At 53.4% G+C, this 27,921-nt stretch overlaps 1 protein-coding gene across 1 annotated transcript in view; it reads right to left on the bottom strand.

The window, feature by feature from the left end:
• The window catches only part of CARS1 (cysteinyl-tRNA synthetase 1), a 51,795-nt gene that overhangs the window by 16,864 nt on the left and 7,010 nt on the right, over nt 1–27,921 (bottom strand). The window contains exons 2-10 of the mRNA XM_006041271.4: nt 27,556–27,804; nt 24,256–24,350; nt 23,300–23,388; nt 22,831–22,927; nt 22,312–22,410; nt 21,318–21,467; nt 6,865–7,005; nt 6,571–6,659; nt 5,854–5,975 (exon numbers count right to left, since the gene is read on the bottom strand). Coding sequence (XP_006041333.2) covers nt 5,854–5,975; nt 6,571–6,659; nt 6,865–7,005; nt 21,318–21,467; nt 22,312–22,410; nt 22,831–22,927; nt 23,300–23,388; nt 24,256–24,350; nt 27,556–27,804 — 1,131 coding nt within the window. The remainder of the gene's footprint in view (nt 1–5,853; nt 5,976–6,570; nt 6,660–6,864; nt 7,006–21,317; nt 21,468–22,311; nt 22,411–22,830; nt 22,928–23,299; nt 23,389–24,255; nt 24,351–27,555; nt 27,805–27,921) is intronic.

Genomic DNA, 27,921 nt, shown 5'->3' with positions numbered 1-27,921 from the left:
ATGGAAGGGTCCTGACCCATTATTAACTAGCGGTCGAGGATGCGCTTGTATTTTTCCACAGGATGCAGATTCTCCAATTTAGATCCGAGACAGGCTGATTCGCCATGTTGCAGTCCCCCAGACATCTGGTTCCCCCATTGCTTCGATCACAAAAGAGGAGCCCGCCGGAAGGGGAGGCAAGATAAACATCGAGATCCCGGTGAGACTGACGGGGCTGCTGCAGCGCAAACTCCAGCCAAAAAATAATTCTACTTATTCTGTTTTGGCTTGTCTACCCTCTCCTTATGTTCTTCTCTTTACCAAAGATTCTGGAAAACTTAATGTACATGTGACTTTCACTGGTGGACCCAATGCAGTGACTTGTGAACAATGTATGCTCTCGTCTTGTTTAAACCCTCAATATAATGTTTGCTCCTTTGTAGTGTTACAACGTCCACCTTATCTTATGATGTAACCACTTACTGATATGATAATTATTGGTCTTGCTGTATTACAACAACCACAGGATTTAATGTGATTGCGCTGTTTGTGGGCTTGCTTATCCTGGGAAGAGCAGCTTTGATAACCACAATTGCTTCTGTTACTGCGGCAGCAATGTCATTAACTCAACAAGTGCACACTGCCCAATATGTTGATACCATGTCTAAAAATGTTCCTCTAACTCTAGCAACACAGGAAGCTATAGATGGGAAATTAGAGATGAGAGTAGACGCCTTAGAAGAGGCAATAATGCATACTGGGACTGATTACAGGCTTTAAAAGTGAAAATGGCTCTGTCTTGCCACGCTGATTACTGGTGGATATGCGTGACATCTTTAAAGGTAAACGAGACAGATTATGAATGGGAAAAAATCAAAAATCATTATCTCAGGTGTTTGGAACAGCTCTGACATTGGCCTGGACTTAGGGAAAAAACTTAATAATCAAATACAGACCCTGGAACACTCTCGACTGGATTTTACCGCCGCTGGAACAGCTAATGACTTTTTTCACACCTTCTCTAACTTTATTTCTGGAAAAAACATTCTGTCTAATCTTCTCATAAGCATTCTTCCTTGTATTGTCAGGATTCTTTGGCAGAACATTCAGAAGTTCGCAACTGAGCTCCATCTGGCTGTTTTAAGAAATAAAAAAGGGGGAGATGCCGGGAGCAGGAGCTCCGCCCCTGGCAAAGGTCATGAGGAAGGAGGCTCGGCATACACAAAGGCGGGATCGAGCCTCAGGAGTCCCCCTGGAAATTCTCAAGCATCTGCCCCCAAAACCAGAGTCTGCCTACTTTCTGCTTTGTGCCCTCACCTACACCTCTGACTTTACGGGGGGCTGTCCCCCACTACCTCTCTCTGAAAAAAGAGTTAACTTACAGCTCCAGTTAATAATTCCTGGGTGTGACAGTGTTTCCACCTACAAACTCCTTTGGAAGTCCTCTAGCCTGCCTGAATAGGTTTTTCCGGCCACATGTGATTGTTCAGAGCCCCCCAACTGTGAGAGGCATGAGATGTTCTAAACTGTCTGAATACAGATTCCTTTGAGCAGTTAAAAGATTGATTAGAAATTGTATTGGTGAAGGGTTTTTCACTTGTTGGGCCAACGATTGCTGCTAAGTTTCCATATCCCTCACCTGCTGTGTCCCTGGCAGTGTATTGATTCATATAATTGGTGTAAGTAGTAGCTTTAATGTTTGTAATCTTGGACCCTTGAGTTAATTCTTTTTCTTGTTATAGCCCACCACACCTTTGCCCTATAGGACTGCAACTTTATCTAATGCTTTTGGAGGGTGGCGCCTGACTTTAGAATAATCACCTTAGAGAAAAATAAGTTTCTTAAAATGTGAACAGGCCTCCGGGCCAGAAGATGATGCAAATCACCTAAATTTTTGCATATGATAAGTTTGCAGGAAGAAAGCCTGGCTTACTGCATGACTCTACCCCTTCCCCCATTATCCTCTATGAATAACAAGGTATAAAAACTACTTTGGAAAATAAAGTGCAGGCCTTGTTCACCAAAACTTGGTCTCCCCATGTCGTTCTTTCTGTCACCTTCTGGCTGAATTATTCAGCCTCTTTTCTCCACTGAATTTCCTCACTGAGCTATCCTTATTCTATTACTCTTTATATCCTTAATTAACGTTTAATTAAGCAGTTGTTTCTTGATCCTCGCCGACGCCGTCCCACTTCAAATTCCCTGGATCCACGGGGCTGGACCCTGGCAGAGAAGCTCTATATAGTCAGCAAAAACAAAACTGGGAGCTGACTGTGGCTTGGATCATGAACTCCTTATTGCCAAATTCAGACTTAAATTGAAGAAAGTAGAGAATCCCACTAGACCATTCAGGTATGACCTAAATCAAATCCTTTATGATCATACAATGGAAGAGACAAATAGATTTAAGGGACCAGATCTGACACACAGACTGCCTGATGAACTATGGACGGAGGTTCATGATATTGTACAGGAGATAGGGGTCAAGACTACCCCCAAGAAAAAGAAATGCAAAAAAGCAAAATGGCTGTCTGAGGAGGCCTTACAAATGGCTTAGAAGAGAAGAGAAGTGAAAAGCAAAGGAGAAAAGGAAAGATATACCCATTTGAATGCAGAGTTCCAAAGAATAGCAAGAAGAGATAAGAAAGCCTTCCTCAGTGATCAGTGCAAAGAAATCAAGGAAAACAACAGAATGGGAACAACTAGAGATCTCTTCAAGAAAATCTGAGATACCAAGGGAACTTTTCACGCAAAGATGGGCTCAATAAAGGACAGAAATGGTATGGACCTAACAGAAGCAGAAGATTTTAAGAAGTGGTGGCAAGAATACATAGAAGAACTGTACAAAAAAGATCTTCAAGACCCAGATAATCACCTAGAGCCAGACATCCTGGAATATGAAGTCAAGTGCGCCTTAGACAGCATCACTACAAACAAAGCTAGGGGAGGTGATGGAATTCCAGTTGAGCTCTTTCAAATCCTGAAAGATGATGCTGTGAAAGTGCTGCACTCAATACGCCAACAAATTTGGAAAACTCAGCAGTGGCCACAGGACTGGAAAAAGTCAGTTTTCATTCCAGTCCCAAAGAAAGGCAATGCCAAAGAATGCTCAAACTACCGCACAATTGTACTCATCTCACACTAGTAAAGAAATGTTCAAAATTCTCCAAGCCAGGCTTCAGCAATACGTGAACTGTGAACTTTCAGATGTTCAAGCTGGTTTTAGAAAAGGCAGAGGAACCAGAGATCAAATTGCCAACATCCACTGCATCATGGAAAAAGCAAGAGTTCCAGAAAAACATCTATTTCTGCTTTATTGACTATGCCAAAGCCTTTGACTGTGTGGATCACAAGAAACTGGAAAATTCTGAAAGAGATGGGAATACCAGACCACCTGACCTGCCTCTTGAGAAACCTGTATGCAGGTCAGGAAGCAACAGTTAGAACTGGACATGGAACAACAGACTGGTTCCAAATAGGAAAAGGAGTACATCAAGGCTGTATACTGTCACCCTGCTTATTTAACTTCTATGCAGAGTACATCATGAGAAACGCTGGGCTGGAAGAAGCACAAGCTGGAATCAAGATTGCTGGGAGAAATATCAATAACCTCAGATATGCAGATGATACCACCCTTATGGCAGAAAATGAAGAACTACAAAGCCTCTTGATGAAAGTGAAAGAGGAGAGTGAAAAACTTGGCTTAAAACTCAACATTCAGAAAACGAAGATCCTGGCATCCGGTCCCATCACTTTGTGGCAAATAGATGGGGAAACAGTGTCAGACTTTATTTTTTGGGCTCCAAAATCACTGCAGATGGTGATTGCAGTCATGAAATTAAAAGACACTTACTCCTTGGAAGGAAAGTTATGACCAACCTAGATAGCATATTAAAAAGCAGAGACATTACTTTATCAACAAAGGTCCATCTAGACAAGGCTATGATTTTTCCAGTGGTCATGTATGGATGTGACAGCTAGACTATGAAGAAAGCTGGGTGCCAAAGAATTGATGCTTTTGAACTGTGGTGTTGGAGAAGACTCTTGAGAGTCCCTTGGACTGCAAGGAGATCCAACCAGTCCATCCTAAAGAAGATCAGTCCTGAGTGTTCATTGGAAGGATTGTGTTGAGGCTGAAACTCCAGTACTTTGGCCACCTGATGCGAAGAGCTGACTCATTGGAAAAGACCCTGATGCTGGGAAAGATTGAAGATGGGAGGAGAAGGTTACGACAGAGGATGAGATGGTTGGATGGCATCACCGACTCAAGGGACATGAGTTTGGGTAGATGCCGGGGGTTGTTGATGGACAGGGAGGCCTGGTGTGCTGTGGTCAATGGGGTCGCAAAGAGTTAGACATGACTGAGCGACTGAACTGAAGTGAATCTCTTTACAACAGAGCCCTTAAGGAGAAGTCACTGGACCCAAACGTATGACACTGTACAGTCATATGTTGAGGAAGCTGTAACCTGTATAACGAAGCCGCCCTCGTATCGGGACAAAGACTCCCAAGTCTGTGGAGACTCAGTCAGCAAGCAGGGACCCCTGTTCAGTCCTGGACGGTGCTTCCTCCAACTACGACCCAGAGACTCATACGTCTGTCTGTCCGGCTGCAAGTGCAGACAGACAGAAGCAAACACCCACTAACAACCTTTATCTTCTACAATATGTCATAAATCCTTACAGCCACACATCCATTCAGCATCACGTTTCAAAAATTTGGACTAGGGTCCGCTATGTACTTAGGCTCCATGTAGCTAATGGTGAAGTTTAAATGTAAAGACAATAAAATGTGAAAACTGTATCCATGGTTAAAAAAAAAAAGGCAAGATAAACATTTTTACGGCCCCAGTGCCTTCCAGAAACGCTGGCAGCAACAAGCGCATCTGGTAGTGTGAGAGGGTGAGAGTGGAGAAAACACTTATGAATGAAAGACAGACAGAGCCCAGTGCGGTCCAGGAAAAGTCTCGTGTCTGTTTAACATGTCTGGGTTAAGCAGGGCAGGGGGGCTGTCTTTACACGCAGGTCACCGTCACGGTGGCAGCAACACGGCCGTGCAAGCGGCTGCCCGGCGTTGTCAAGTGTGTCGTCCTGTTGCCAAGCTCTGCCCAAGGGCTCTCGTGTAGTCAGTGTGAGTGACCTCGGTGGACGACGGGCTATGGTTTAGTACTAAATGCATTCCCTGGTCTAAACGACAGTCTCATACACGTTGCAACTAAGCTATGCTTGAAGCATACTATGACACGGAACACAACCAAACTCTACACAGATTAAACACAGGTGCTCAGACCCCCAGAGCCGAGCCTTCAAGATCAGAACAGGCTCTGACTGTGGCCCAAGTCCCCCACCTTGGTTTCCCTGCAGTGACCGTACAGATAATGACTGCTCGCTCCTGTCCCGGGACAGGGGCTGCCCTGCCCGACTCGGCGTCCGCCCCAGGCCCCTTCTGGGGTCTGTAAGTGAACAGCCTGTGTCTCCCGCCCCTCTGGGTGCCCTGCCTGCCTTCCATAAAAGCGCCCTGGGGCTTTCCCTCCCCAGGCTCCCTGCTGCCCCTTGAGGGTGCCGGTCGCTCACTCAGCAGGGCGCCGTCTGTGTCGTCTCCACACCCCCGGGCAGGAGTCCAGCCCGGCCCAGCCTGACCCTTGAGAGAGCAGTCGGCCCCACCCCAGGCGCCGAGGCCTGTCTGCTCTGCGGGGCCGCACGGCGGCTGCTCACTGCTTTGTCCCCTAGGCAACAACGCAGTTCAGGAGTTCCGTGTAGAGAGCTCCTAAAATCCCTCAAGTTTGTAAGCCAGGGTCCCCGTGAACCTAGGCCCCCACGCCGTGCGTGGTGAGGCCACGGCTCCCCGGGCTGTGACCCCAGCAAGTCCGCTTACCTTCCCCCTCATGCAGGGCCTTCTGATCCCCGACGGCCTCGGGCACCAGCTTTCCATAGCTGTGCCCCTCACTGTTGGCAAACTTGGCTGTGTCGAAGTACACGGACCCGTTTGAAGCGTAGCTGGAACACAGAGCCGTCGGGGAAGGCGTGACGAGCTGCCCGGCTGGCCGGCCTGGGGACCCAGAGGCCATCGGGGTCTGCTCCGCACCCTGTGCAGCAGGCCGGCCAGCAGGCTGTTCCAGCACGGCCACCGAGTGGGCCAAACGGGGCTGTGACGAGCGTGGCTGGGACGGGGGCCCTTGACTCTCCAACGTCCCGGCCCGTGCCCTGCCCCCTGCCTGGGTGACTCTGCCCTGCATGCCGCCCTCGCCTCTGCCTGCCAGCCCTGACCCCCAGCACCTCGCCGTCTGACTGCATTTGGAAAAGGGGCTTTTACAGAGGAGCTCAAGTTAAAACGAGGCCTCCAGGGTGGGCCCTGACCCAGCACGACTGGTGTCCTTTTAAGAAGAGGGGCCCAGGGAGGGACGAGGGGTGCGTGCCCTCACAGGACCGCTGCAGCCGCATGGTGGCCCTTCCATTGCTCATGTGCCGTGCAGCTCTGAGACGGGAGCCCAGGGCCGCCACCACCCTGGTGGCTCCCTGCGCCTCCCTGGTCCTCTTCAAGCCGGCGGAGACCCGCGCCCCTGGGCACACCTTCCTGGAGCCTTGAGCTCACCCGTAACCGTTGTCCACGATCTTCTGGACAAAGTCCACGATCTCTGGCACATACTCACTAACCCGGGTCAGGACGTCCGGAGGGAGGACCTGGGGACAAGGCGAGCCTGGCTCCAGAAGCCTGAGCACCGCTGGGCCCCAGTGCTCCGCCCCTCCCCCATGCACCACCCCCACCCCCGCTGTCTTTTCAAAATGAATTTGCACACGCAATGAAGAGGGTCTGGATCCCAAGAGGCCTTCGGTCACGGGGCCCTTGGCCCAAGAGACCAAGGTCAAGACCGTCTGCGACACTTACGTTCAGGGCTTCCATGTCTTTGTGGAACTCCGCCTCCCAGAATTTGGGCAGTTCAGAGAAAATAGAATTGTCCGTCACCTCACTGCCGTGCATGGAATCCAGCCAGTCAGAAAGCACATCCTTTGCTTCTTCCAGCAACGCCTGAAGAAAAGGAAGCAGGATGTGTGCACCCGCATGCAAGTTCCAGGGCCCACGGCGGGTGAGGTCTATGCGCGTCCGTGTCCGCCTCACGCATACAGACTAGCTGTGCACGACCAGCACCCGACCCTAGAGGAGACCCCAGAGCTCCCATGGATGGCCTGGCCGTCCAGAGGCCGGAGCTGACCGCGTGCCCGGAGGGCCAGGGTGGGCCTGGGGAGGCCCAGCGGTGCAGCAGGGCTTCCTGGTGCAGGGGGAGAGGGCACGCGGTGTGGTCACCGACAGCCTGGACACCTGCTCGAGGGGAGGTTCAAAGCAGCAGACGGAGCTGCGATCCAGAGGCAGGTCTCCGTGCCCAGGCCGCCCCGCCGGGCACGTGCCATCAGCTGAAGGCCCCACGTCAGGACTGCAATGGCGCACGTCCGGTCACGGCGGTCCTCACGCCACACCCAGAAACCAGTCTCAGACGCGATGACACAGCGTCAGGGCGGCGCCCCGGCCCCAGCGGCCCAGCGGCCCCGGCGCTCTGCCCTGGCGGATCCAGGGCTTCGGCTCCTTAGCTGGAGCTGCGATGGATGTGCTGACGGGCAGGCGGTCTGTGCTCCCTCCATCTTCAGGGGCACAGGCAAAGAACAAGGTGGGAGTGAGGGAGCAGGGAGCCTGGAGGGCAGAGGCGGGCGGGATGGCCCCGGAGCAGCCCCCAGACAGAGCAGAGCTCCTGGGAAACCTCCCAGGATCCAGCTGGTGCCCAGGGCGGGTGGGCAGAGGCGGCAGGGCTCCAGGGAGGCAGGCGCTGTCAGGCTGCAGCTGGAAGTGAGCTCTGGGCCTGCCCCATGTGAAGGGGCAGAAAGCCCACCGCTGCCGGCAGGATCAACACAGAACAAGACAGAGCAGAGGAAGGCGGTCCTAATCAAACAAACGCTTAGATAATTCATGTGTTTCAAAACACAAGATCAAAGGGGAAATAAAAACCTATTGAGAAGCAAAAGTATGTCAATACAGATAGAAGCAGCAAAAACTTTACTTAGAGAAAAATTTATGGCCTTAAATGCTTAAACCAAAAAATGAGCTAAACTCCTAAGTGGTGAGAGAAAAAGGAGCAGAATAAACCCAAAGAGAAAAGAACGAAACGGGTAGCAGAGATGGGGCAGCGGCTGATGAATCGGGGACTCAGGCTCCAGCTCTGCCTCCCAGTGAAAGCCGCCACCCTGTCCCCACAACGAGTGAAAGGGTGTCACGCGGTGAAGAGTCAACCACTCCTGGTGGATCTGTAAGGGAGGACAGAGAAGAGCATCACATGGTGATAAAGGGGGCGATTCTACACGGAGACACAGCGACCCTCGATACGTACGCACCTCACAGCAGAGCATCAGACACAGCGGGGCAGACACCGACAGAGCAACAGGAAGAACAGGTGGATCCAGCGTCACGGCTGGAGACTAGTGGGCAGATCCAGAGAATCAGAGGGAATGGCCGAACTCAACACCACCATCAATCAACTGGACGTAATTGACACCTGTGAAGAGACTGCTTCACCCACCAACAGGAGAAAGACACATTCCCCTCCAGACACGTGGAGCAGTTCCCAAGAGAAAGCAGACACTGGGCCATGAAACACACCCAAAGACACTTAGAGCATCTACCAAGACAGAGGGCCCTCGGGCCACGAAACACACCCAGAGACACTTAAGAGGAACAGAAATCAAACAGTGTGTGCTATCAGATCGCAGTGAAATTAAACTGGAAGCCTACAACAGAAAGGTAACTGGACTATCCCCCAAACACACGGAGATTAAACAACACCTTTCTAAATAAGACACTGGCCAAAGAAGATATCTCAAGAAAAAATTTTAAATACTTAGAACTAAAAGAGAATGAAAACACAACTTATCAACATTCATGGGACGCAGCAAAAGCAGTGTTCTGAAGAAATTTGTAACACAGAATGCATTTCTCAGAAGAGAAAGATACCTGAAATCAGATTTTACCTTAAGAAGCTAGAAGAGGACAGTATCCCTAATACGGGAACCAAAGACACTACAAGAAAACAGTGTCTCTCATGAACATAGATTAAAAAACCAATAACAAAATATAGCAAGTTGAATCTACAAAAGCATAAAGAGAATCATATCCCACAACCAAGCTCATCACACGCATGCAAGGCTGGTTCAACTTTATAAAATCAAACACTGTAAATTATCACACCAACAGACCAAAAAAGAAAAATCATATGATCACATCAGTATCAGTATCGTTTCATATCAATGCAGAAAAAGCAGTGGACAAAATCCAACATCCATTCATGACAAAAACCCTCAGTCAACTAGGAAGAGAGGGGCACTTCCTCAACTTGACAGAAACAGCTACAGAAAGCCCGCAGTTAGTATCAGACATAAGGGTGAGAAACGTGATGCCTTTCCATTAAGAGGAGGTGTAATGCAAGCGTGTCCCCTCTTATCACTCTTCCAACATCGAACTCGAAGTCCCCGCTGATGCAATCAGACAAGAAAAAGGGGGAAAAAAGACACAGATCTTCTTCAACTTATGACAGGATTATAGATCCTTCTTAAGTTGAAAATACCATTAAGCTGAAGAATGTATTTAATACTGCTCACCTACCAAACATCCTAGCTTAGCCTGGTGTACGTTAAACAAGCTCAGAATACGTTAGCCTACAGCTGGAAAACCCATTTAACACCGATCCTGCTTTATAATTAAGAGCTGAATGCCTCATGTCATGTACTGAATGCTGTACTGAAAGCGAAGAGCAAAATGCGTGTGTGGGCACGGACCCACTGCAGGCGCATCAGGGTTTTGGTTTTTAATGCAACACTGGTCTTTTTATTTACTTGTATATTTAAGGCTGTGCTGGGTCTGAATTTGGCAATAAGGTGTTCCTGATCTGAGCCACAGTCAGCTTCCAGTCTTGTTTTTGTTGACTATACGACGTATAGAGATTCTCCATCTTTGGCTGCAAAGAATATAATCAATCTGATTTTGGTGTTGACCATCTGGTGATGTCCATGTGTAGAATCTGCTCTTGTGTTGCTGGAAGAGGGTGTTTGCTATGACCAGTGTGTTCTCTTGGCAAAACTGTTAGCCTTTGTCCTGCTTCATTCCGTATTCTAAGGCTAAATTTGCCTGTTACTCCAGGTATTTCTTGACTTCCTACTTTTGCATTCCAGTCCCCTATAATGAAAAGGACAGCTTTTTGGGGGTGTTAGTTCTAGAAGGTCTTGTAGGTTTTCAAAGAACCATTCAACTTCACCTTCTTCAGCATTACTGGTCAGGGCATAGACTTGGATTACCATGATATTGAATGGTTTGCCTTGGAAACGAACACAGATCATTCTGTTGTTTTTGAGTTTGCATCCAAGTACTGCATTTCAGACTGTTTTGTTGACGGTGAGGGCTACTCTATTTCTTCTAAGGGATTCTGGACCACAGTAATAGATTTAATGGTCATCTGAGTTAAATTCACCCTTTCCAATCCATTTAGTTCGCTGATGCCTAGAATGTCGACGTTCACTCTTGCCATCTCCTGTTTGACCACCTCCAATTTGCCTTGATTCATGGACCTAACATTCCAGGTTCCTATGCAATATTGCTCTTTGCAGAATCGGACCTTGCTTCCATCAACAGTCACATTCACAACGTGGTGCTGTTTTTGCTTTGGCTCCGTCTCCTCACTCTTTCTGGATTTATTTCTCCACTGATCTGCAGTAGCATATTGGGCACCTACCGAGCTGGGGAATTCATCTTTCAGTGTCTTATCTTTTTGCCTTCTCATACTGTTCATGGGGTTCTCAAGGCAAGAATACTGAAGTGGTTTGCCATTCCCTTCTCCAGTGCACCGTGTTTCGTGAGAACTCTCCACTATGACCTGTCCGCCTTGGGTGGCCCGGTGCGGCATGGCTCACAGTCTCACTGCGTTGACGAGGCTGTGGTCCACGCGCTCAGATTGGCTGGTTTTCTGTGACTGTGGTTTTCATGCTGTTGCCCTCTGATGGAGAAGGATAAGAGGCTTCTGGAAGCTTCTGGATGGGAGAGACTGACTGAGGGGGAAACTGGGTCCTGTTCTGATGGGCGGGGCCATGCTCAGTAAATCTTTAATCTTTTGATGATTTTCTGTTGATGGGCAGGGCTGCATTCCTTCCCTGCTATTTCAGCCAGTTCAGTTCAGTTGCTCCATCGCATCCGACTCTTCGCGACCCCATGAATCGCAGCACGCCAGGCCTCCCTGTCCATCACCAATTCCCAGAGTTCACTCAGACTCACATCCATTGAGTCAGTGATGCCATCCAGCCATCTCATCCTCTGTCGTCCCCTTCTCCTCCTGCCCCCAATCCCTCCCAGCGTCAGTCTTTTCCAATGAGTCAGCTCTACACATGAGGTGGCCAAAGTATTGGAGATTCAGCTTCAGCATCAGTCCTTCCAATGAACACCCAGGACCGATCTCCTTTAGGATGGACTGCTTGGATCTCCTTGCAGTCCAAGGGACTCTCAAGAGTCTTCTCCAACACCACAGTTCAAAAGCATCAATTCTTCGGTGATCAGCTTTCTTCACAGTCCAACTCTCACATCCATACATGATCACTGGAAAAACCATAGCCTTGACTAGATGGACCTTTGTTGGCAAAGTAATGTCTCTGCTTTTTAATATGCTGTCTAGGTTGGTCATAACTTTCCTTCCAAGGAGTAAGCATCTTTTAATTTCATGGCTGCAATCACCATCTGCAGTGATTTTGTAGCCCAAAAAAATAAAGTCTGACACTGTTGCCACTGTTTCCTCATCTATCTGCCATGAAGTGATGGAGATGATGCCATGATCTTCGTTTTCTGAATGTTGAGCTTTAAGCCAACTTTTTCACTCTCCTCTTTCACTTTCATCAAGAGGCTTTTTACTTCCTCTTCACTTTCTGCCAGGAGAAGGCAATGGCACCCTACTCCAGTACTCTTGCCTGGAAAATCCCATGGACGGAGGAGCCTGGTAGGCTGCAGTCCATGGGGTTTCTAAGAGTTGGACACGACTGAGCAACTTCACTTTCTCTTTTCACTTTCATGCATTGGAGAAGGAAATAGCAACCCACTCCGGTGTTCTTGCCTGGAGAATCCCAGGGACAGGGGAGCCTGGTGGGCTGCCGTCTATGGGGTCACACAGAGTTGGACATGACTGAAGTGACTTAGCATAGCATAGCATCACTTTCTGCCATAAGCATGGTGTCATCTGCGTATCTGAGGTTATTGATATTTCTCCCGGCAATCTTGATTCCAGCTTGTGCTTCTTCCAGCCCAGCGTTTCTCATGATGTGCTCTGCATATAAGTTAAATAAGTAGGGTGACAATATACAGCCTTGACGTACTCCTTTTCCTATTTGGAACCAGTCTGTTGTTCCATGTCCAGTTCTAACTGTTGCTTCCTGACCTGCATATAGGTTTCTCAAGAGGCAGGTCAGGTGGTCTGGTATTCCCATCTCTTTCAGAATTGTCCACAGAAGCGCACTGGCTGAGACTGCACAGAAGCGTGGCCAAGAGGAGCTACCCCTTGCCCAAGGTCAGGGGCAGCAACCGAGAGTGCCAGGCTGCGTTGGCACAGGAGCAGCTGAGAGAAGCTACCACACACCCAAAGTCAGGGCGTTGGCCGGGAGGAGCAACCCCAATGAGAGGAGCAACCCCATGTCCAAGGAGCGATGGCTGCGCGGGTGCAGGAGGGCCGAGAGGAGCTACTCCATGTTCAAGGTCAGGAGGGGCAGCGGTGAGGAGACACCCCTCGTCCAAGGTAAGGAGCAGCGGCTGCGCTTTGCTGGAGCAGCCGTGAAGAGATATCCCACGTCCAAGGTAAGAGAAACCCAAGTAAAATGGTAGATGTTGCAAGAGGGCATCAGAGGGCAGACACACTGAAACCATAATCACAGAAAACTAGCCACTCTGCTCACACGGACCACAGCCTGGGCGAACTCAGTGAAACCAAGCCATGCCCTGCTAGTAACCTGGGGCCAGACTGTGGTGGAAGATGAGGGTGACCTCCTGATCGCCAAATTCAGGCTTAAACTGAAGAAAGTAGGGAAAACCACTAGACCATTCAGGTATGACCTAAATCAAATCCCTTACCATTATACACTGGAAGTGAGAAACAGACTTAAGAGACTAGATCTGATAGACAGAGTGCCTGATGAACTATGGAATGAGGTTCGTGACATTGTACAGAAGACAGGGATCAAGACCATCCCCATGGAAAAGAAATGCAAAAAAGCAAAATGGCTGTCTGAGGAGGCCTTACAAATAGCTGAGAAAAGAAGAGATGTGTAAAGCAAAGGAGAAAAGGAAAGATATACCCATTTGAATGAAGAGCTCCAAAAAATAGAAAGGAGAGATAAGAAAGCCTTCCTCAGCGATCAATGCAAAGAAATCAAGGAAAACAATAGAATGGGAAAGACTAGAGATCTCTTCAAGAAAATTAGAGATACCAAGGGAACATTTCATGCAAAGATGGGCCCCATAAAGGACAGAAATGGTATGGACCTAACAGAAGCAGAAGATATTAAGAAGAGGTGGCAAGAATACACAGAAGAACTGTACAAAAAAGAGCTTCACGACTCAGAAAATCACAATGGCGTGATCACCCACCTAGAGCCAGACATCCTGGAATGTGAAGTCAAGTGGGCCTTAGGAAGCATCACTATGAACAAAGCTAGTGGAGGTGATGGAATTCCAGTTGAGTTATTTCAAATCCTAAAAGACGACACTATGAACGAGCTGCGTTCAATATGTCAGCAAAATTTGGAAAACGCAGGACTGGCCATAGGACTGGAAAAGGTCAGTTTTCATTCCACTCCCAAAGAAAGGCAATGCCAAAGAATGCTCAAACTACCGCACAATTGCACTCATCTCACACACTGGTAAACTAATGCTCAAAATTCTCCAAGCCAGGCTTCAATGATATGTGAAGCGTGAACTTTCAGATGTTCAAGCTGGTTTTAGAAAAGGCAGAGGAAACAGAGATCAAATTGCCAATATCCGTTGAATCAGCAAAAAAGCAAGAGATTTCCAGAAAAACATCTATTTCTGCTTTATTGACTATGCCAAAGCCTTTGACTGTGTACAAAGAAAGAAAAGAAAGTGAAGTTGCTCAGTCATGTCTGACTGTTTGCGACCCCACGGACTGGAGCCTACCAGGTTCCTCCATCCATGGGATTTTCCAGGCAAGAATACTGGAGTGGGTTGCCATTTCCTTCTCCAGGAGATCTTCCTGACCCAGGGATTGAACCCAGGTCTCCAGCATTGTAGGCAAACGCTTTACCATCTGAGACACCAGGGAAGTCCTGAAAGTGAATGTCACTCAGTTGTGTCTGACTCTTTGTGACCCCATGGACTGTGGAGTCCATGGAATTCTCCAGGCCAGAATACTGGAGTGGGTATCCTTTCCCATCTCCAGGGGATCTTCCCGACCCAGGGATCAAACCCAGGTCTCCCACATTGCAGGCGGATTGTTTACCAGCTGAGCCATGACTGTGTGGATCAACACAAATTGTGGAAAATTCTGAAAGAGATGGAAATACCAGACCACCTGACCTGCCTCCTGAGAAATCTGTATGCCGGTCAGGAAGCAACAGTTAGAACAGGACATGGAACAACAGACTGGTTCCAAATAGGAAAAGGAGTACGTTAAGGCTATATCCTGTCACCCTGCTTATTTAACTTCTATGCAGAGTACATCATGAGGAACGCTGGGCTGGAGCAAGCACAAGCTGGAATCAAGATTGCTGGGAGAAATATCAATAACCTCAGATATGCAGATGATACCACTATTAGGGCAGAAAGCGAAGAGCTACAGAGCCTCTTGAAAGCGAAAGAGGAGAGTGAAAAAGTTGGCTTAAAGCTCAACATTCAGAAAACGAAGATCATGGCATCTGGTCCCATCACTTCATGGCAAATAAATGGGGAAACAGTGGAAACAGTGTCAGACTTTATTTTTTTGGGCTCCAAAATCACTGCAGATGATGATTGCAGCCATGAAATTAAAAGACACTTACTTCTTGGAAGGAAATTTATGACCAACTTAGACAGCATATTAAAAAGCAGACACATTACTTTGACAACAAAGGTCCATCTAGTCAAAGCTATGGTTTTTCCAACTAGTCATGTATGGATGTGAGAGTTGGACTGTGAAGAAAGCTGATCACCGAAGAATTGATGCTTTTGAACTGTGGTGTTGGAGAAGACTCTTGAGAGTCCCTTAGACTGCAAGGAGATCCAACCAGTCCATCCTAAAGGAGATCAGTCCTGAATATTCATTGGAAGGACTGATGCTGAAGCTCAAACTCCAATACTTCGGCCACCTGATGCGAAAAACTGACTCATTTGAAAAGACCCTGATGCTGGAGAAGATTGAAGGCGGGAAGAGAAGGGAACAACAGAGGATGAGATGGTTGGATGGCACCACCAACTCAATGGACATGAGTCTGAGCAAGCTCTGGGAGTTGGTGATGGACAGGGAGGCATGGGGTCGCAAAGAGTCGGACACGACTGAGCGACTGAACTGAGCTGAACTATGCTGGGTCTTCACTGCTGCACGCGCTTTCCTCTAGTTGCAGCGAGTGAAGACTACTCTCCAGTTGCAGTGCGTGGGCTTTTCATTACGGTGGCTTCTCTCATTGTGGCTCCCAGGCTCCAGAGCACAGGCTCAGTAGTTGTGATTCGTGGGCTTAGTTGCCTCACAGCATGTGGTATCTTCCCAGGTCAGGGATTCAAGCCATGTCCCTGGCACCGGCAGGCAGATTCCTTACCGAGCCGCCAGGGAAATCTGGTACGTGAGTTGTTTACCCTGGTGATCGCGTAGCTGGCTGGGAGCTGAGGCTCACTGCTGACGCCCAGCAACCCGGGATCGCAGCAGACTGCCTATCGCTAGTCCAGAGAAAGATCAAAGTTCAAAACTCGGTTTCTACCAGATATTTATCACTTTTGCACCATTTTAAAACCAAAAAATCTGAAAAGTCGTATTGTCCAGGGTCGGGGACCATTTTCATATCGACTGGGGAAAAGGACAGAACTATATGCCACGACTACATTTGGGATTTGAAATTAAAATCTCAATGCCATTTACGTTAGCTCCTGCAAAATGAAATACCTACATGTGAGTTTTACAAAGTACGTATAAGATCTACATGAGAAAAACTACAAACCTCCGAAGAGAGAAATGGAGAGCGAGTTCACGTCTGTGGGTACGAAGATTCAACACCGTCAAGGTATCAGATTTTCCCAACTTGATTTGTAGATTCAGTTCAATCTCATCAAATTCCTATCAAGTCGTTTCACGGGTATTGACAAACTGAATCTAAAGTTTACAAGGACAGGACGCGAAAAACCCAGGAAAGCCAACACAAGACTGAGGCAGAAGAACAAGGCTGGAGGACTGACCCTCCCCAACCCCAAGACTCGCCGTCGAGCTGAGGCAATCAAGACGGGTAGCGCTGGGACCTCCCTGGCGGTCCAGTGGGGAAGAATTCGCCTGCCATTCAGGGCACTCAGGTTCAATCCCTGGTCAGGGAACTTAGATCCCACATGCTGCAGAGCAAGTAAGCCCGTGTGCCACAACTGCAGAGTCCACGCACCACAGGGAACGACCCTGCAGCCCCGACGCAGCAAAAAAACCAAAAAGACAGTGTGGGGCTAACAAGTAAAGTGATGGAAAAGAACACAGTCCAGAAACAGACTCCTACACACAGTCAACTGCTCGTCGACAAAGGAGCAAAAGCAGGAAAAGGGAGCGGAAACGGTCTCTGACAAAGTGTGCTCAACAGCTGGGCTGCACACACAGAAACCACGAACCAGAGCCAGCCGCCACACACCTCACAGAAGCCACGAACCAGAGCCAGCCTCCACACACCTCACAGAAGCCACGAACCAGAGCCAGCTGCCACACACTTCAGGAGAGCTGACTCCAACTGGAACGCAGACCTGAACATAAAATGGGAAACTATGATACTTCTAGAAGATAATCCAGGAGAAAACCTAGATGACCTTGGGTTCAGCAATGACTTCCTCCCAACACCACCAATGCACGATTCTTGAAAAGTAAGAATTGATAGGCTGGGTTCTTTTAAAATTTTCTGCTGCGGGAAAGACACTGTCAAGACAATGAAAAGACAAGCCACGGACCAGGAGAAACTATCTGCAAAAGACACGTCTGATAAAGGACTGTTATCCAAAATAAACAAAGAGCTCTCAAAACTCAATAAAGAGAAAACTGCCTGATTGCAAATTGGTTCAAAGATGGTAACAGACACTCCGCCAAACATGATAAAAGGCAGCAAACACCCCTACAGGTGCCCCACCTCACGTGTTGTCAGGGAAACGCAAATGAAAACAAGAGCCTGCTGCACAGCTACTGGAACAGCCAGATGCTGACCACCGGCACCGGCGCCGGCGAGGAGCTGGAACGACCGGAACTCGCACCGTCCCTGGAGGGGGTGCAGCCGCTCCGGAAGCTTGCAGGCTTCTTAACACACTACACGTACTCTCACCACGTGGTCCAGCAGTTAAGCGCCTTGGTATTCACCCAAAGGAGCTGAAAATTTATGTCCACACATAACGTGGGTGTTTGCAGAAGCATTACGCGTAACTGCCAACATTTGGAAGCAAGCAAGGTGCCCTTCAGTAGGTGGATGGATAGGTACACTGCAGTCCATCCAGACGTGGACTAACCTTTAGTGTCAAAGAGAAATTAGCTCTCAAGCCCCAGTGAGACCTGGAGGAACCTCCAGTTCCTATCACTAAGTGAAAGCAGCCGATCTGAGCAGGGCACGCGCTGCAACAGTCCGCGTCTGTGATACTCAGAGGAGGCCACACTCTGGAGCCAGCAGAAGGCTCAGTGGGCGCCAGGGTTCGCGGGTGAGGAGGGATGAACAGACGGAGTTCAGTGGGCACCAGGGTTCACGGGTGAGGAGGGACGAACAGATGGAGTAGAGAGGACTTTCAGGCAGGGAGCCTACTCTGTGTGAGGACATGAGGGCAGAGACGTGCCATCACACACGTGTCCAGAGCTGCGTGAGGCACACCACCTCGAGAGAGCCCAGGGTAAACGGGGGACCTGGGCGGTGACAACGTGTCAGTGGAGCTTCGCCAGCCGTAACAAACAGCAGCTCTGGGGTACTGACGGGGGCGGGGCTCCCTGTGCGTGGGGGCGGGCTGGGGCGCGCAGGGCCACGGGAAACCTCTGCGCCGTTCTGTCCCTTTCACCGGGAACCTGAAACTGCTGTAAGATAAAACTCTTTTTAAAAGTCTTAGTGAAACAGAAAGAGAGGCTCCACACAGCCACAGGCGGATCTCTGAAACGATCCTTCAATACATAACATTTAAAGTCCAAGGTGTCTTGTGTGGGAAATCGGCAAGCCAAGGAGCATTCACAACACATCTGGAGAACAAAACCAGGGTGAGGCCTCCTGCCCTCCCAGCATCGGTGCCAAGACACCACGACATTCATGCAGGGCGGCTAAACGACCAGACGGGCAGAGCTGAGACCCGACACGCAGCAGACGGGTCTGCAGTCCCCGAGGACAGCAGGGCTTGCCATGTTTGGGGAGGACTGGATCCCTACTCAGATGACTTTCGAAACTAATTCTGGGTGCTCCCCTGATGGTCCAGTGGCTAAGCCTCCACGCTCCCAGTGTAGGCGGCCCAGGTTCAATCCCTGGTCAGGGAACTGGATCTTACTTGCCACCAGATGAAGCCGGGGATTGTCACAGTGAGGGAAGGAAGTCGGAGAAGCAGAAATCTCACTTACACCGAGACAGAAATGATACAAATGAACTTATTTAGAAAACAGAAACAGACTAACAGAGAATGAACTTACGGTCACCAGGGGGAAGGAATGCAGGGAAGGGGTAGCTAGGGAGTTTGGGATTGAGGCGGACACACTGCCGTATTTAAGACGGACACAGGGAACTCTGCTCATTGCTATGTGGCAGCCTGGAAGGAAGGGGGGTTGGGGGGAGAGTGGGTACGTGTATACGTATGGCTGAGGCCCTCTGCAGTCCACCTGAACTATCACAGCATTGTTAATCGGCTACACCCCGATGTAAAATAAACAGCTAAAAAAGAAGTTCACGTGCCGCAACTAAGACCTGGCACAGCTACACACACGCACGCACACATGTGCACACACGCACGCACACACGTGCGCATGCACACACGCGTGCGCACACGCACACACGTGCATGCACTCACACGTGCACGTGCACACACGCACGCACACACGCACACACACGCACACAGAAAAAAACCTTCAAAACCCAAACAAATTCTGGGGGATCAAAGACTTAAATGTGAAATGTACAACTTTAAAATCGTTAGAAGAAAATACTGGAGAATATAGTCATGTTTCAGGGTAAGAAAAATTTCTTAAGACAAAAATGCTAAGGATAAAAGAAGCAGCTTGATAAAGTTGATTGCATTAAAACTAAGGCTCTGTGTTAAAAGAGAAGCCACAAATTAGGAGAAAATGTTTGCAACACATTTAAATGACAAACAACTAGCGTCCAGGAAACATAAGCATACTTACAAACCAGTAAGAAGACAAACCGCCCAGGGGAAAACGGCGTGGAAGATGCCTGTGCAGAATGACGACCAGGAAGTGAACACACGAAAGGGTACTCAGTCCCACGAGAGGCAAGAGAAACGGAATTTCACCCCGCGGGACTCACCACCTGCCAGTCTACATCTGACACACAGGGACGGTCCTGGCCGCACAACGCGCTGCTGTACAGGCACACCAGCGGGACCCCGGGAACATGCGAGGAGGAGGGCGCAGTCACACCAAAAGGCTCTGAAGGGCGGCTGTACCTACAACCATTTGGCATGGACCAAGTATGGCCATGGACGTGTGAAAGTGAAAGTTGCTCAGCCGTGGACTGTTACACGACTATACGGTGGACTGTACGTGGCCTCTACAGTCCATGGGATTCTCCTGGCCAGAATGCTGGAGTGGGTAGCCTTTCCCTTCTCCAGGGGAATCTTCCCAACCCAAGGATCGAACCCAGGTCTCCTGCATTGCAGGTGGATTCTTTACCAACTGAGCTATCAGGGAACCAAACTTCAAGGACCTCTTGGCATGGACCAAATGTCCTGCAAAGCCAGGAAGTAACACTTACTACTGCAAACTAACACAGTGGTCCCTCAGAACACCGCGCTGAATTTCTGTACGAGCTGCTTCTGCGGATACACACAAAAGAACAAAGAGCAGGGATCTGCACACCGTGCTCGCGGCAGTAAGGTTCACAACAAAGGTGAAAACAACGTTCACCAAAGATGAAGGGATACACAAAACGTGGTCCAGCCCACGTGACGAAATATTACTCAGTCTCAAGAAGAAAGGACCTTCCGACATAGGCTACGACCTGGATGAACGTTGAGGACAGTTTGCTACGTGAAATAATCCAGCCACTAGAGGAAGAATCCCGAATGAGCCCACATCTGTGAGGTCCCGAGAGCAGCTGGATCCACGGGGGTGGGAAGCAGCCTGGTGGGGCCAGGGGCTGGGGGTGGGTGAGGAGTGAGCATTTCCCAGAGACAGCGAGCATGTCAGCTCCGGAAAATGAAAAGCATTTCTGGAGATGGGCAGTGATGCTGTTCACACAACGACGTGAATGTGCTTAAAAACGGTTAAGCTGAGAACCCGCATGTTACGCGTACTGTACAATTTTAATAAGAAGGACATTACTGCAATCGCCGAAGAAAATTCCCAGCATCGCTGTTGGAAATAGAAATGTACCCAGCTTCTGGCCGGCCTGAGGCATCCCTGATCCTGTGTGTGGTCTCAGATGCAGGTGCGGGAAAGCCTCGTCCCCATGACCCTGTGCCCCCGACCCCTCACCTCGCTCGGGACACGCACACCCAGGAGCAGGGGCCCTGCAGGCCTGCACCCCTACATGGCTGCACCTTCCCCTGGCCAGGTCGGCCGCACCTTCCGTGAGCGGCCAGCAGGGGGCGCCGGCGTCGAGGAGAAGGGCCGGGGAGGGGGGGCGGCGCTCAGGCCGGAGGAGGAGGGGACCGCGGAGGAAGGGATGTGCGAAGGCAAGGCGGACGGGGTGCGCAAAGGGGGACGGGGTGTGCGACTCGGGCCCAAGGACGCCACTGCCCTCAGGGGCAGCAGACCACGCTCACTCCCCAGGGGACCCGCGGCGTCTCCACTCGGCTTCTCCAGGCGGTGCTGCTACAAGCGCTGGCCAGAGACCCCGAGGAGGCCGGAATAAGCCTGAGAAGCCAGCCCCCCGCGCCTGCCGACGGCGCCGCCTTGACCGGACGCGCCTCAGCCTCACCTGCACGCGGCCATCCAGCTCCTGCCCTGCCTGCCCGGCCCGCAGCGCGCCCTCCAGCGGCTCCGCGGCCTGCGCCACCGAGCGCTGCAGGCGTTCCAGCATCTGCTTCTTGTCCGGGTCCACGGTCTCCTGCAGCTTCGCGGAGAACGGCTGTGCGTGTGAGGAGAGGCCACACCGTTAGCCCCGCTCAGCAGAGCCCCGGGCTCCCTGCCGGCTCCACGCGGAAAAGGCCGGTCCTGCCCCCCGCCCGCGGCCTCCGGGGGTCTGGGTCCCGAGGGCGTCATCCCGCGTGTCCCCAGCAGGCAGATGGTGCAAAGGGCGCCGGGGCCCATCCCTCTGATGTGACCCTGGACTGAGGCAGCTGCCCTAAGGCCACGGCCAGGACACACAGGTGTCCCCCACGCCGCCTCCATCACAGAGGCCCCACCGCTCAGCCTAGAGGATGACTGCTAAGCTCTAATTTTATTCCTTTTTTTTCTGGCGGAGATAATACATCATAAGCACAACGGCAATCCTTACTGTAATTACTAAAGGTGGTGATTAAGAAAGAGAACTTGCCTTATCTGACCTCAAAATATAATAACCATAATCTGTAATACTGTTTTTTCAAAACAAAATGTTAGACTGGAGAGAACTAATTTATTCAGGTAACTCTGAAAACCTCCAGGACCACCCACTTAAGAAGCCCGGCAGCTTCACCTCTTGGTCACATGCCTTTGATTCAGTTGTGACTCCATGTGGAAGGTTCCCAGGTCAGTGCTGACCAGGGTGACCTGCACTGAGCGTCTCCCGTAAGTGGCAGGAGGGGTCACCCGCGCCCCCCGCCCCCGCCCCCCCCCGGTTGCCTCTGCTGGTGGTTTTCCCCATGGCCCGGGGGAGCTCCATGACGGTGGCCTCGCGACCCTGCGTGTCACGGAGCCCGCTGACGACGGTCCCCGTGCTGGGGATGGGGTGGACGGGAGGGACATGGGAACCCTGAAAGGCAGCGACCCACCTGCAGGGCGGCTCGCACATCCTCCAGCAGCTGCGCTGCCTGGGGCTGCGTCTCCCGGTACCGCTCGAACAGGTAGTTCTGCCGGGCCCTCTTGATGATCTGGGAGCAGAGGAGGAAAGCGGGGTCAGCCGGGCGGTGCACGTTGCCCGCGCAGAGGGCAACGCCAGGTGGGGGGCAGGGCGGCTGGTACAGGCGGCATCCGAGAACGCTGCTCCCCCTCGCCCTCCTGAGCGCGGGGCGGGGGGGGGGGGGGGTGTCAGCCCGAGCCCACCCTCCCCCACCCCTGCCCTGGGGGTCGCTCACATTTACCGGGGTTTTCAACAGCATCAAAGCAGGTGAACACAAAGCGTCATCGCATAAATCGCAATACAAGTACCGCAGGGTGGGGGCGGGGGTTCAAATAGCATGTACTGAGCTGAGCTGGCTCAAGCCAACATGGGTTTATTAACTCATCCAAGGTCATTTCTTCCCTCATGCCATCCGCTGTATTTAAAATTTAATCCTAAGAACTCCCTTTACCTTATCGTCAATGTCCGTGATGTTCATGCAGTAGAAGACATCAAATTTGAAGTAATCCCTCAGCACTCTTCTCAGGATATCGAAGGAGATGTAGGACCTGCGGCGACGGGAGGCAGGCCTTTCCACCCGCACAGCAGCACGGCGGGAGGGGGCCAGCCTTTCCACCCTCACAGCAGCGTGGCGGGAGAGGGGCCTGCCTTTCCACCGGCATAGCAGCCGCCTTTCCACCCGCACAGCAGCGCGGCGGGAGAGGGGCCCGGCCTGCCCCAGGGAAGCAGGTGGGGAGGACTCTCAGGCGCAGGAAGGAGAGCGTCTGGTCAGAGTCCACAGGGCAGCCTCGGGGCTGCGGGAACTACTTCTGCTTGGTTGCCTGGACTCTAGCTTTTCTACAGGGAGTACTAGCGGAATGAGAAGCTTCCACCTTTAGAGCTGGGCGCCGCGCCTCCACTCAGCCCAGGGGTGCTCCTACCTGGCGTGCCCCATGTGCGAGGCGTCGTAGACGGTGGGCCCGCAGCAGTACCATGTCACCCTCCTTCCATCTTGCGGCACAAACACGTCCTTGATTGGAAACAAGGGAATGACCGTCACGAGGGGCGCAGGACCAGTGCCGGCGGCCACGAGTGGCTCGCGCACGTTCACAAGATCGCGTAGCTTGCAGAAAGCCGCGGTCTGGGCTAGGGCTGGGGCGCAGCACAGGACCCCTAACAGTGAGCTCCACGACCCAGGGGCCCGGGGAGCAGGCCCCTTCCTCCCTGGGACTCCACTCACAGACACAGGCCAGGGGTCAGGGAGACGAGCGTCCTGATTCTGCTGCTTTAACGAGAGCAGCCTCCGTTCATCAGGCACCTGCTGTGAGTCAGGCCAGAGCCGAGCGCGCTGACTGTCCAGCACTCGCTCCCAGAACAATGTGAGGAGGCAGCTTTCCTTTCCCAGCTGCCCGGGGCCCACACTCCTGGAGGAGCCGGCCTAGGACGTGAGGCCTCCCACCAACTGCCCAAGGTCTCAGGTCAGTTCAGGGCCTGCTGTTTCCAACCAGTCCACAAGGGGGACCCTGCCGCCCATCTGCTCAGGGTGCTGGCCCATAGAAACCTGTCAGCCCTGCTCAAAACCCCTGGAGCCCCTGATCCTGCTGAGCAAGCCCTGGCCAGTCCAGAGCCAACCAGCCTTCGCCCTCACACCTGCCGGGCTCCCGAAAGCAATGGCCCCGCTTGGCTGGCACCATGACAACAGATGCCACCACATGTCCCCCAGAGGGCACGCAGACTCCTGGCCCTGCACACACCTAGAGCCAGGAAGCTGACGGGCAGCCCCTCAAGGTGTGCCACACGGGTGTGCACGCGCGCTCCTGAACACAGCCCTGCGGAGGACGCTCGCCCACCAGCCGAGGGGTCCTCCAGAGCCACCCCTGCCCCCGCGGCCCCCTACCTTCCTCCGCGTCAGGCTGTTGTACAGGCGGAGCTGGCATGGCTCAGACCCGGCTGGAGGAGACCATGCGGGCTGTGCACGCCGCCCTCTGCCTGCTGGGGGAGAGCACAGCTGGGTCAGTGCGGGATGAAGGAATACCATGGGGCTCTGACAGTGTGGCCCGATCCAGCGCCACCAACCCCAACCCCTGCTCTGCTTGCTCATGTCTGAGCGGCAGCGTGTCCCACAACCCCTTCCCCTTGGCCCGCCACACCCACCTTCCCCCGCTGGCTCCAAGCATGGGGCACCCGTGAGGCCGGAGGTGCACAGGCAGGCCACGGGGCTGGACTGATGCCCGCCCGCCCCCGGGAGGACACCTCTCTGGAGGCTTCAGGGGATGGGGACCATCTCCAGGCCCAGGAGCCAGGTCAGGCTAGAAAGAGCCACTGGCCCATGGCCGTGGATGGTCAGTGGCATGGCCTGCGGCCCAGGCTCATCTCCACCAGCAGGCGGCTGGCTCCCCACCCCCGAAACATGCGGGCTCCCAGGCACGGCTCTGATGTGCGCCCAGGGCTCCACCTGGTCCCAGAGCCTTTGGGAACAGCCCGCGGGCCATGTCACGGGGGTGGGGAGGGGGCTCACGGAGCCCAGCCTCCTCCGGTTACAGTCACCAGGGAAGCCCCGCCCTCCTCCCTGACCCCGATCTCCTCCTGGCCATTCCCCTGCCCTGCGGCTGTGAGCCCGAGCCTCCCACTGCATGAAGGGCAGGCCTGACGGTCTGCAACGAGGGCCTGGGAGGTGGGTGGGGTTGGAGGGTAGCTGTGTCCCAAGGCTCCGGGAGAGACACCAAGTCTTTACACCTTCCACCCCCACTCGGAGCACCAGTGACCCTCCCGCCACCCCGAGGCACTGCTGCACGCCTAACCTGGCCGAGCTCAACGGCCTGCGCGCCCCCTGCATCCCTGCGGGCACAGGCTCCTGGTCTCAACGCCGCCCCCACCCCGCTGCCGTGTCTGCAAGGCGACCGTCCTGCCGCCAGAGGACCGCCCGCTGCTCCCCAAGGGTCACGGAGAACTGAGCCCTGGGCCCGGCTACAGGCCACCCAGAGGATACACACAACCGGCCGGTGAAGGGGTGGGAGACGGCTGTGCGTGTGTACGTGTGCGTGTGTGTGCGCGCACCAGCAGGTGCGGGGGGGACAGACAGAACCACCCAGCAGCTCCCGACTCCAGGCCCAAGTCGCGGACACACGGAAGGGCTCCTGTGGTCAGCAGACACCCAGGCCTCACCGGAGACACTCCTCAGAGCCTGCTGGGACGCCGCCTGCTGCTCCCCCCACCGAGAAGCTGCAGGTCCCCACACAAGAAATGCCGCTGCCACGGGGGGTGACGGGGAGCTGGCTGGAGCTGCTCACACGCACGCCCGGAGCCAGGGCGAAGGCGGGGCTCGCAGGACTGAAGGCTCGTGGGAGGGGCTGGCAGCGGCAGGACCCAGCGGCACAGGCGGGGGATGCCCTCCAGGACCTGGGGTCACACTCGGACTTCCGCGCCCCCCGGAGAGCGGCTACTGCCCAAGAGCTGGTGAGCAGTCACAGAAATGGGCACTCAAAATCCCGCGGCCAAAGAGAGTCGGGAGGCGTCCCCGGGGCCCTGGCTTAATGAGATGGGAGGGTCGCCAGAGGCCCTGGGGACCCGCTGCCCCGCGCCCGGCACCAATGGTCCCTGCTGGGCGCAGCCCCCTAGCTGTGCCCAGCCTTCCTCTGGCTGCTTGGGAACAGCACACATGCCTGCGCCTGGCACCCCCGCCCGGGCACGTGCAGAAACGCAGCTCTGACCCACGAGCACACCACCAGCACACCCGGCTCACCGAGGCCCGGAGAGTGAGGCTCCGGGCAGGGGGTGTCGGGAGTGGGGGGACAAAGGGGACGTGCCAGCCCGCGACTGCGTGCCCCGGGCACCACACGCACCGCAGCCTCGCAAGAGGGGCGGCTCAGAGGGTCACACCCTGGGGACCCGCGGGGCCACGAGCCACCCTCTGTGGGGAAGAGCAGGCCCTGAAGCTCCTCTTGGGAGGGGGATGGGGCAGTGGGGGGCGGCAGAGAGCGCCCCGGGGTGGGGGGCACCCGCCCAGGATAGGCTGGGGGACGTCTGAGACGCACCAGCGAGGCAGACGCTCGGCCACTGGCACCCAGGGACTCAGCAGAGGATACCGACCCTGAGGGCTCTGAGCCCCAGTCCACCAGGCATCTTGCCACTCGGGGTCCCCAAGGGCACCCTGGAGGCATCCGTGTCGGGGCACCAGGAAGGCCTCCCTGCCCTGGGGAACCCACGCCCTCCTTTGCAGGGGGGTACCTGCCTTCCCAATGGGTGCCTGTGTCACTCTCCCCACAAGCTCCAGGCTGGAGGTTGTAGCTCCAGACAGATGGCCACGCCAAGGCTGCGCCCCACCCACCGTGACCCCACCCCAGAGGCCACGCCCTGGGGAGAAGCACCACCTCGGAGAAGCACCACCTCCACTGGGGAAGGGGCAACTGCAGCAGGATCACCCAGAAGCCAAAGCCCACCCCACCCAGGAGGAACACCACCCCACCTCCACCCCGTTACAGAGGGGACTGGCAGAGGGCAGGGCCCCAGCGTCCCAGGTGAAAGTCGCTCACTCGACTCTTTGCAACCCCATGGACCATACAGTCCATGGGATTCTCCAGGCCAGGATACTGGAGTGGGTAGCCATTTCCTTCTCCAGGGGATTGTCCCAGCTGAAGGATCTAGAAAAGACCCTGCAGTCTGCCCGGTCCAGCAGGGACCACAGAGACCACACGTGGATCTCCCCGCCCCCCGCTCAAGGGGGTGCACACCCCAAGCCAGGCTGGGACAGCTGCTCGAGGGCACAGGCCACTACGGATTCATCTACAGATTCATGGGAGGGGAGAGACCACCCAGCAGCCAGACGCCCCTGCACACCACAACCGGGGTCGGGGGGAGCAAGAGCTCTGAGCCCCCTCCTCTCAAAGCCCAGAAACGCCTTCGCTCTGGGTGCCCAGGGTTCCCACCACTAACACTGCTTCAGGATCCGATGGTGGACGCACACACACCTGTGACCTCAGGGGAAAACTTAAGGAGAAGCAAGTCAAGTCCAAGCGGGGTCAGGGAGCTGACAGCCAAGGCGGGCCCCCACCCGCAGTGGCTCCGCCGCAGCAGTGCAGGGATGTGATCCTTGGGGGTCGGCGCCTCGGCTCCCATCCTAACCTCCCCTCGGGGCGCTGGCAGGCCCCCCGCGGCCAGCAAGGAGGGTCTCACGGCCAGAAGCTGCTCTGCTACTTACTTGCTTGGAGCCCGCAGGGTGGGCCTGCGGTGGGGGGGCTGCCCAGGATCGCAGCCACATGCCGGAACCAGCGGGTCACATGGAAGAGCTGCGGGTCGGCCGGAGGGCCCGAGAGCTGCCTGAAGGCATCCACGTCCGCCTCGGACAGGGCAAAGCCCTGCATGTAGCTACGCGTGCTGAGGTACGCGTCCAGCGCCCGCAACCGGGCTGCCTCGTCACTAATGCCCAGGATGGCTGTGTAGTCGGGAGCTGCAAAGACAGAGGATGCGTGTCAGTGGGCCCGGGGACCTGGGTGAGCCCAGGATCGGGGATGGGGCCCCCCATTCCGGGCAGGAGACACCCAGGACGGGCGGGAGCCCGGGGCGG

This window comes from Bubalus bubalis, chromosome 5 (genome assembly GCF_019923935.1).
Source record: "Bubalus bubalis isolate 160015118507 breed Murrah chromosome 5, NDDB_SH_1, whole genome shotgun sequence".
NCBI lineage: Eukaryota > Metazoa > Chordata > Mammalia > Artiodactyla > Bovidae > Bubalus > Bubalus bubalis.
Note: the sequence above shows the minus strand (reverse complement) of the source record. Positions and strands in the feature narration are given on the sequence as shown.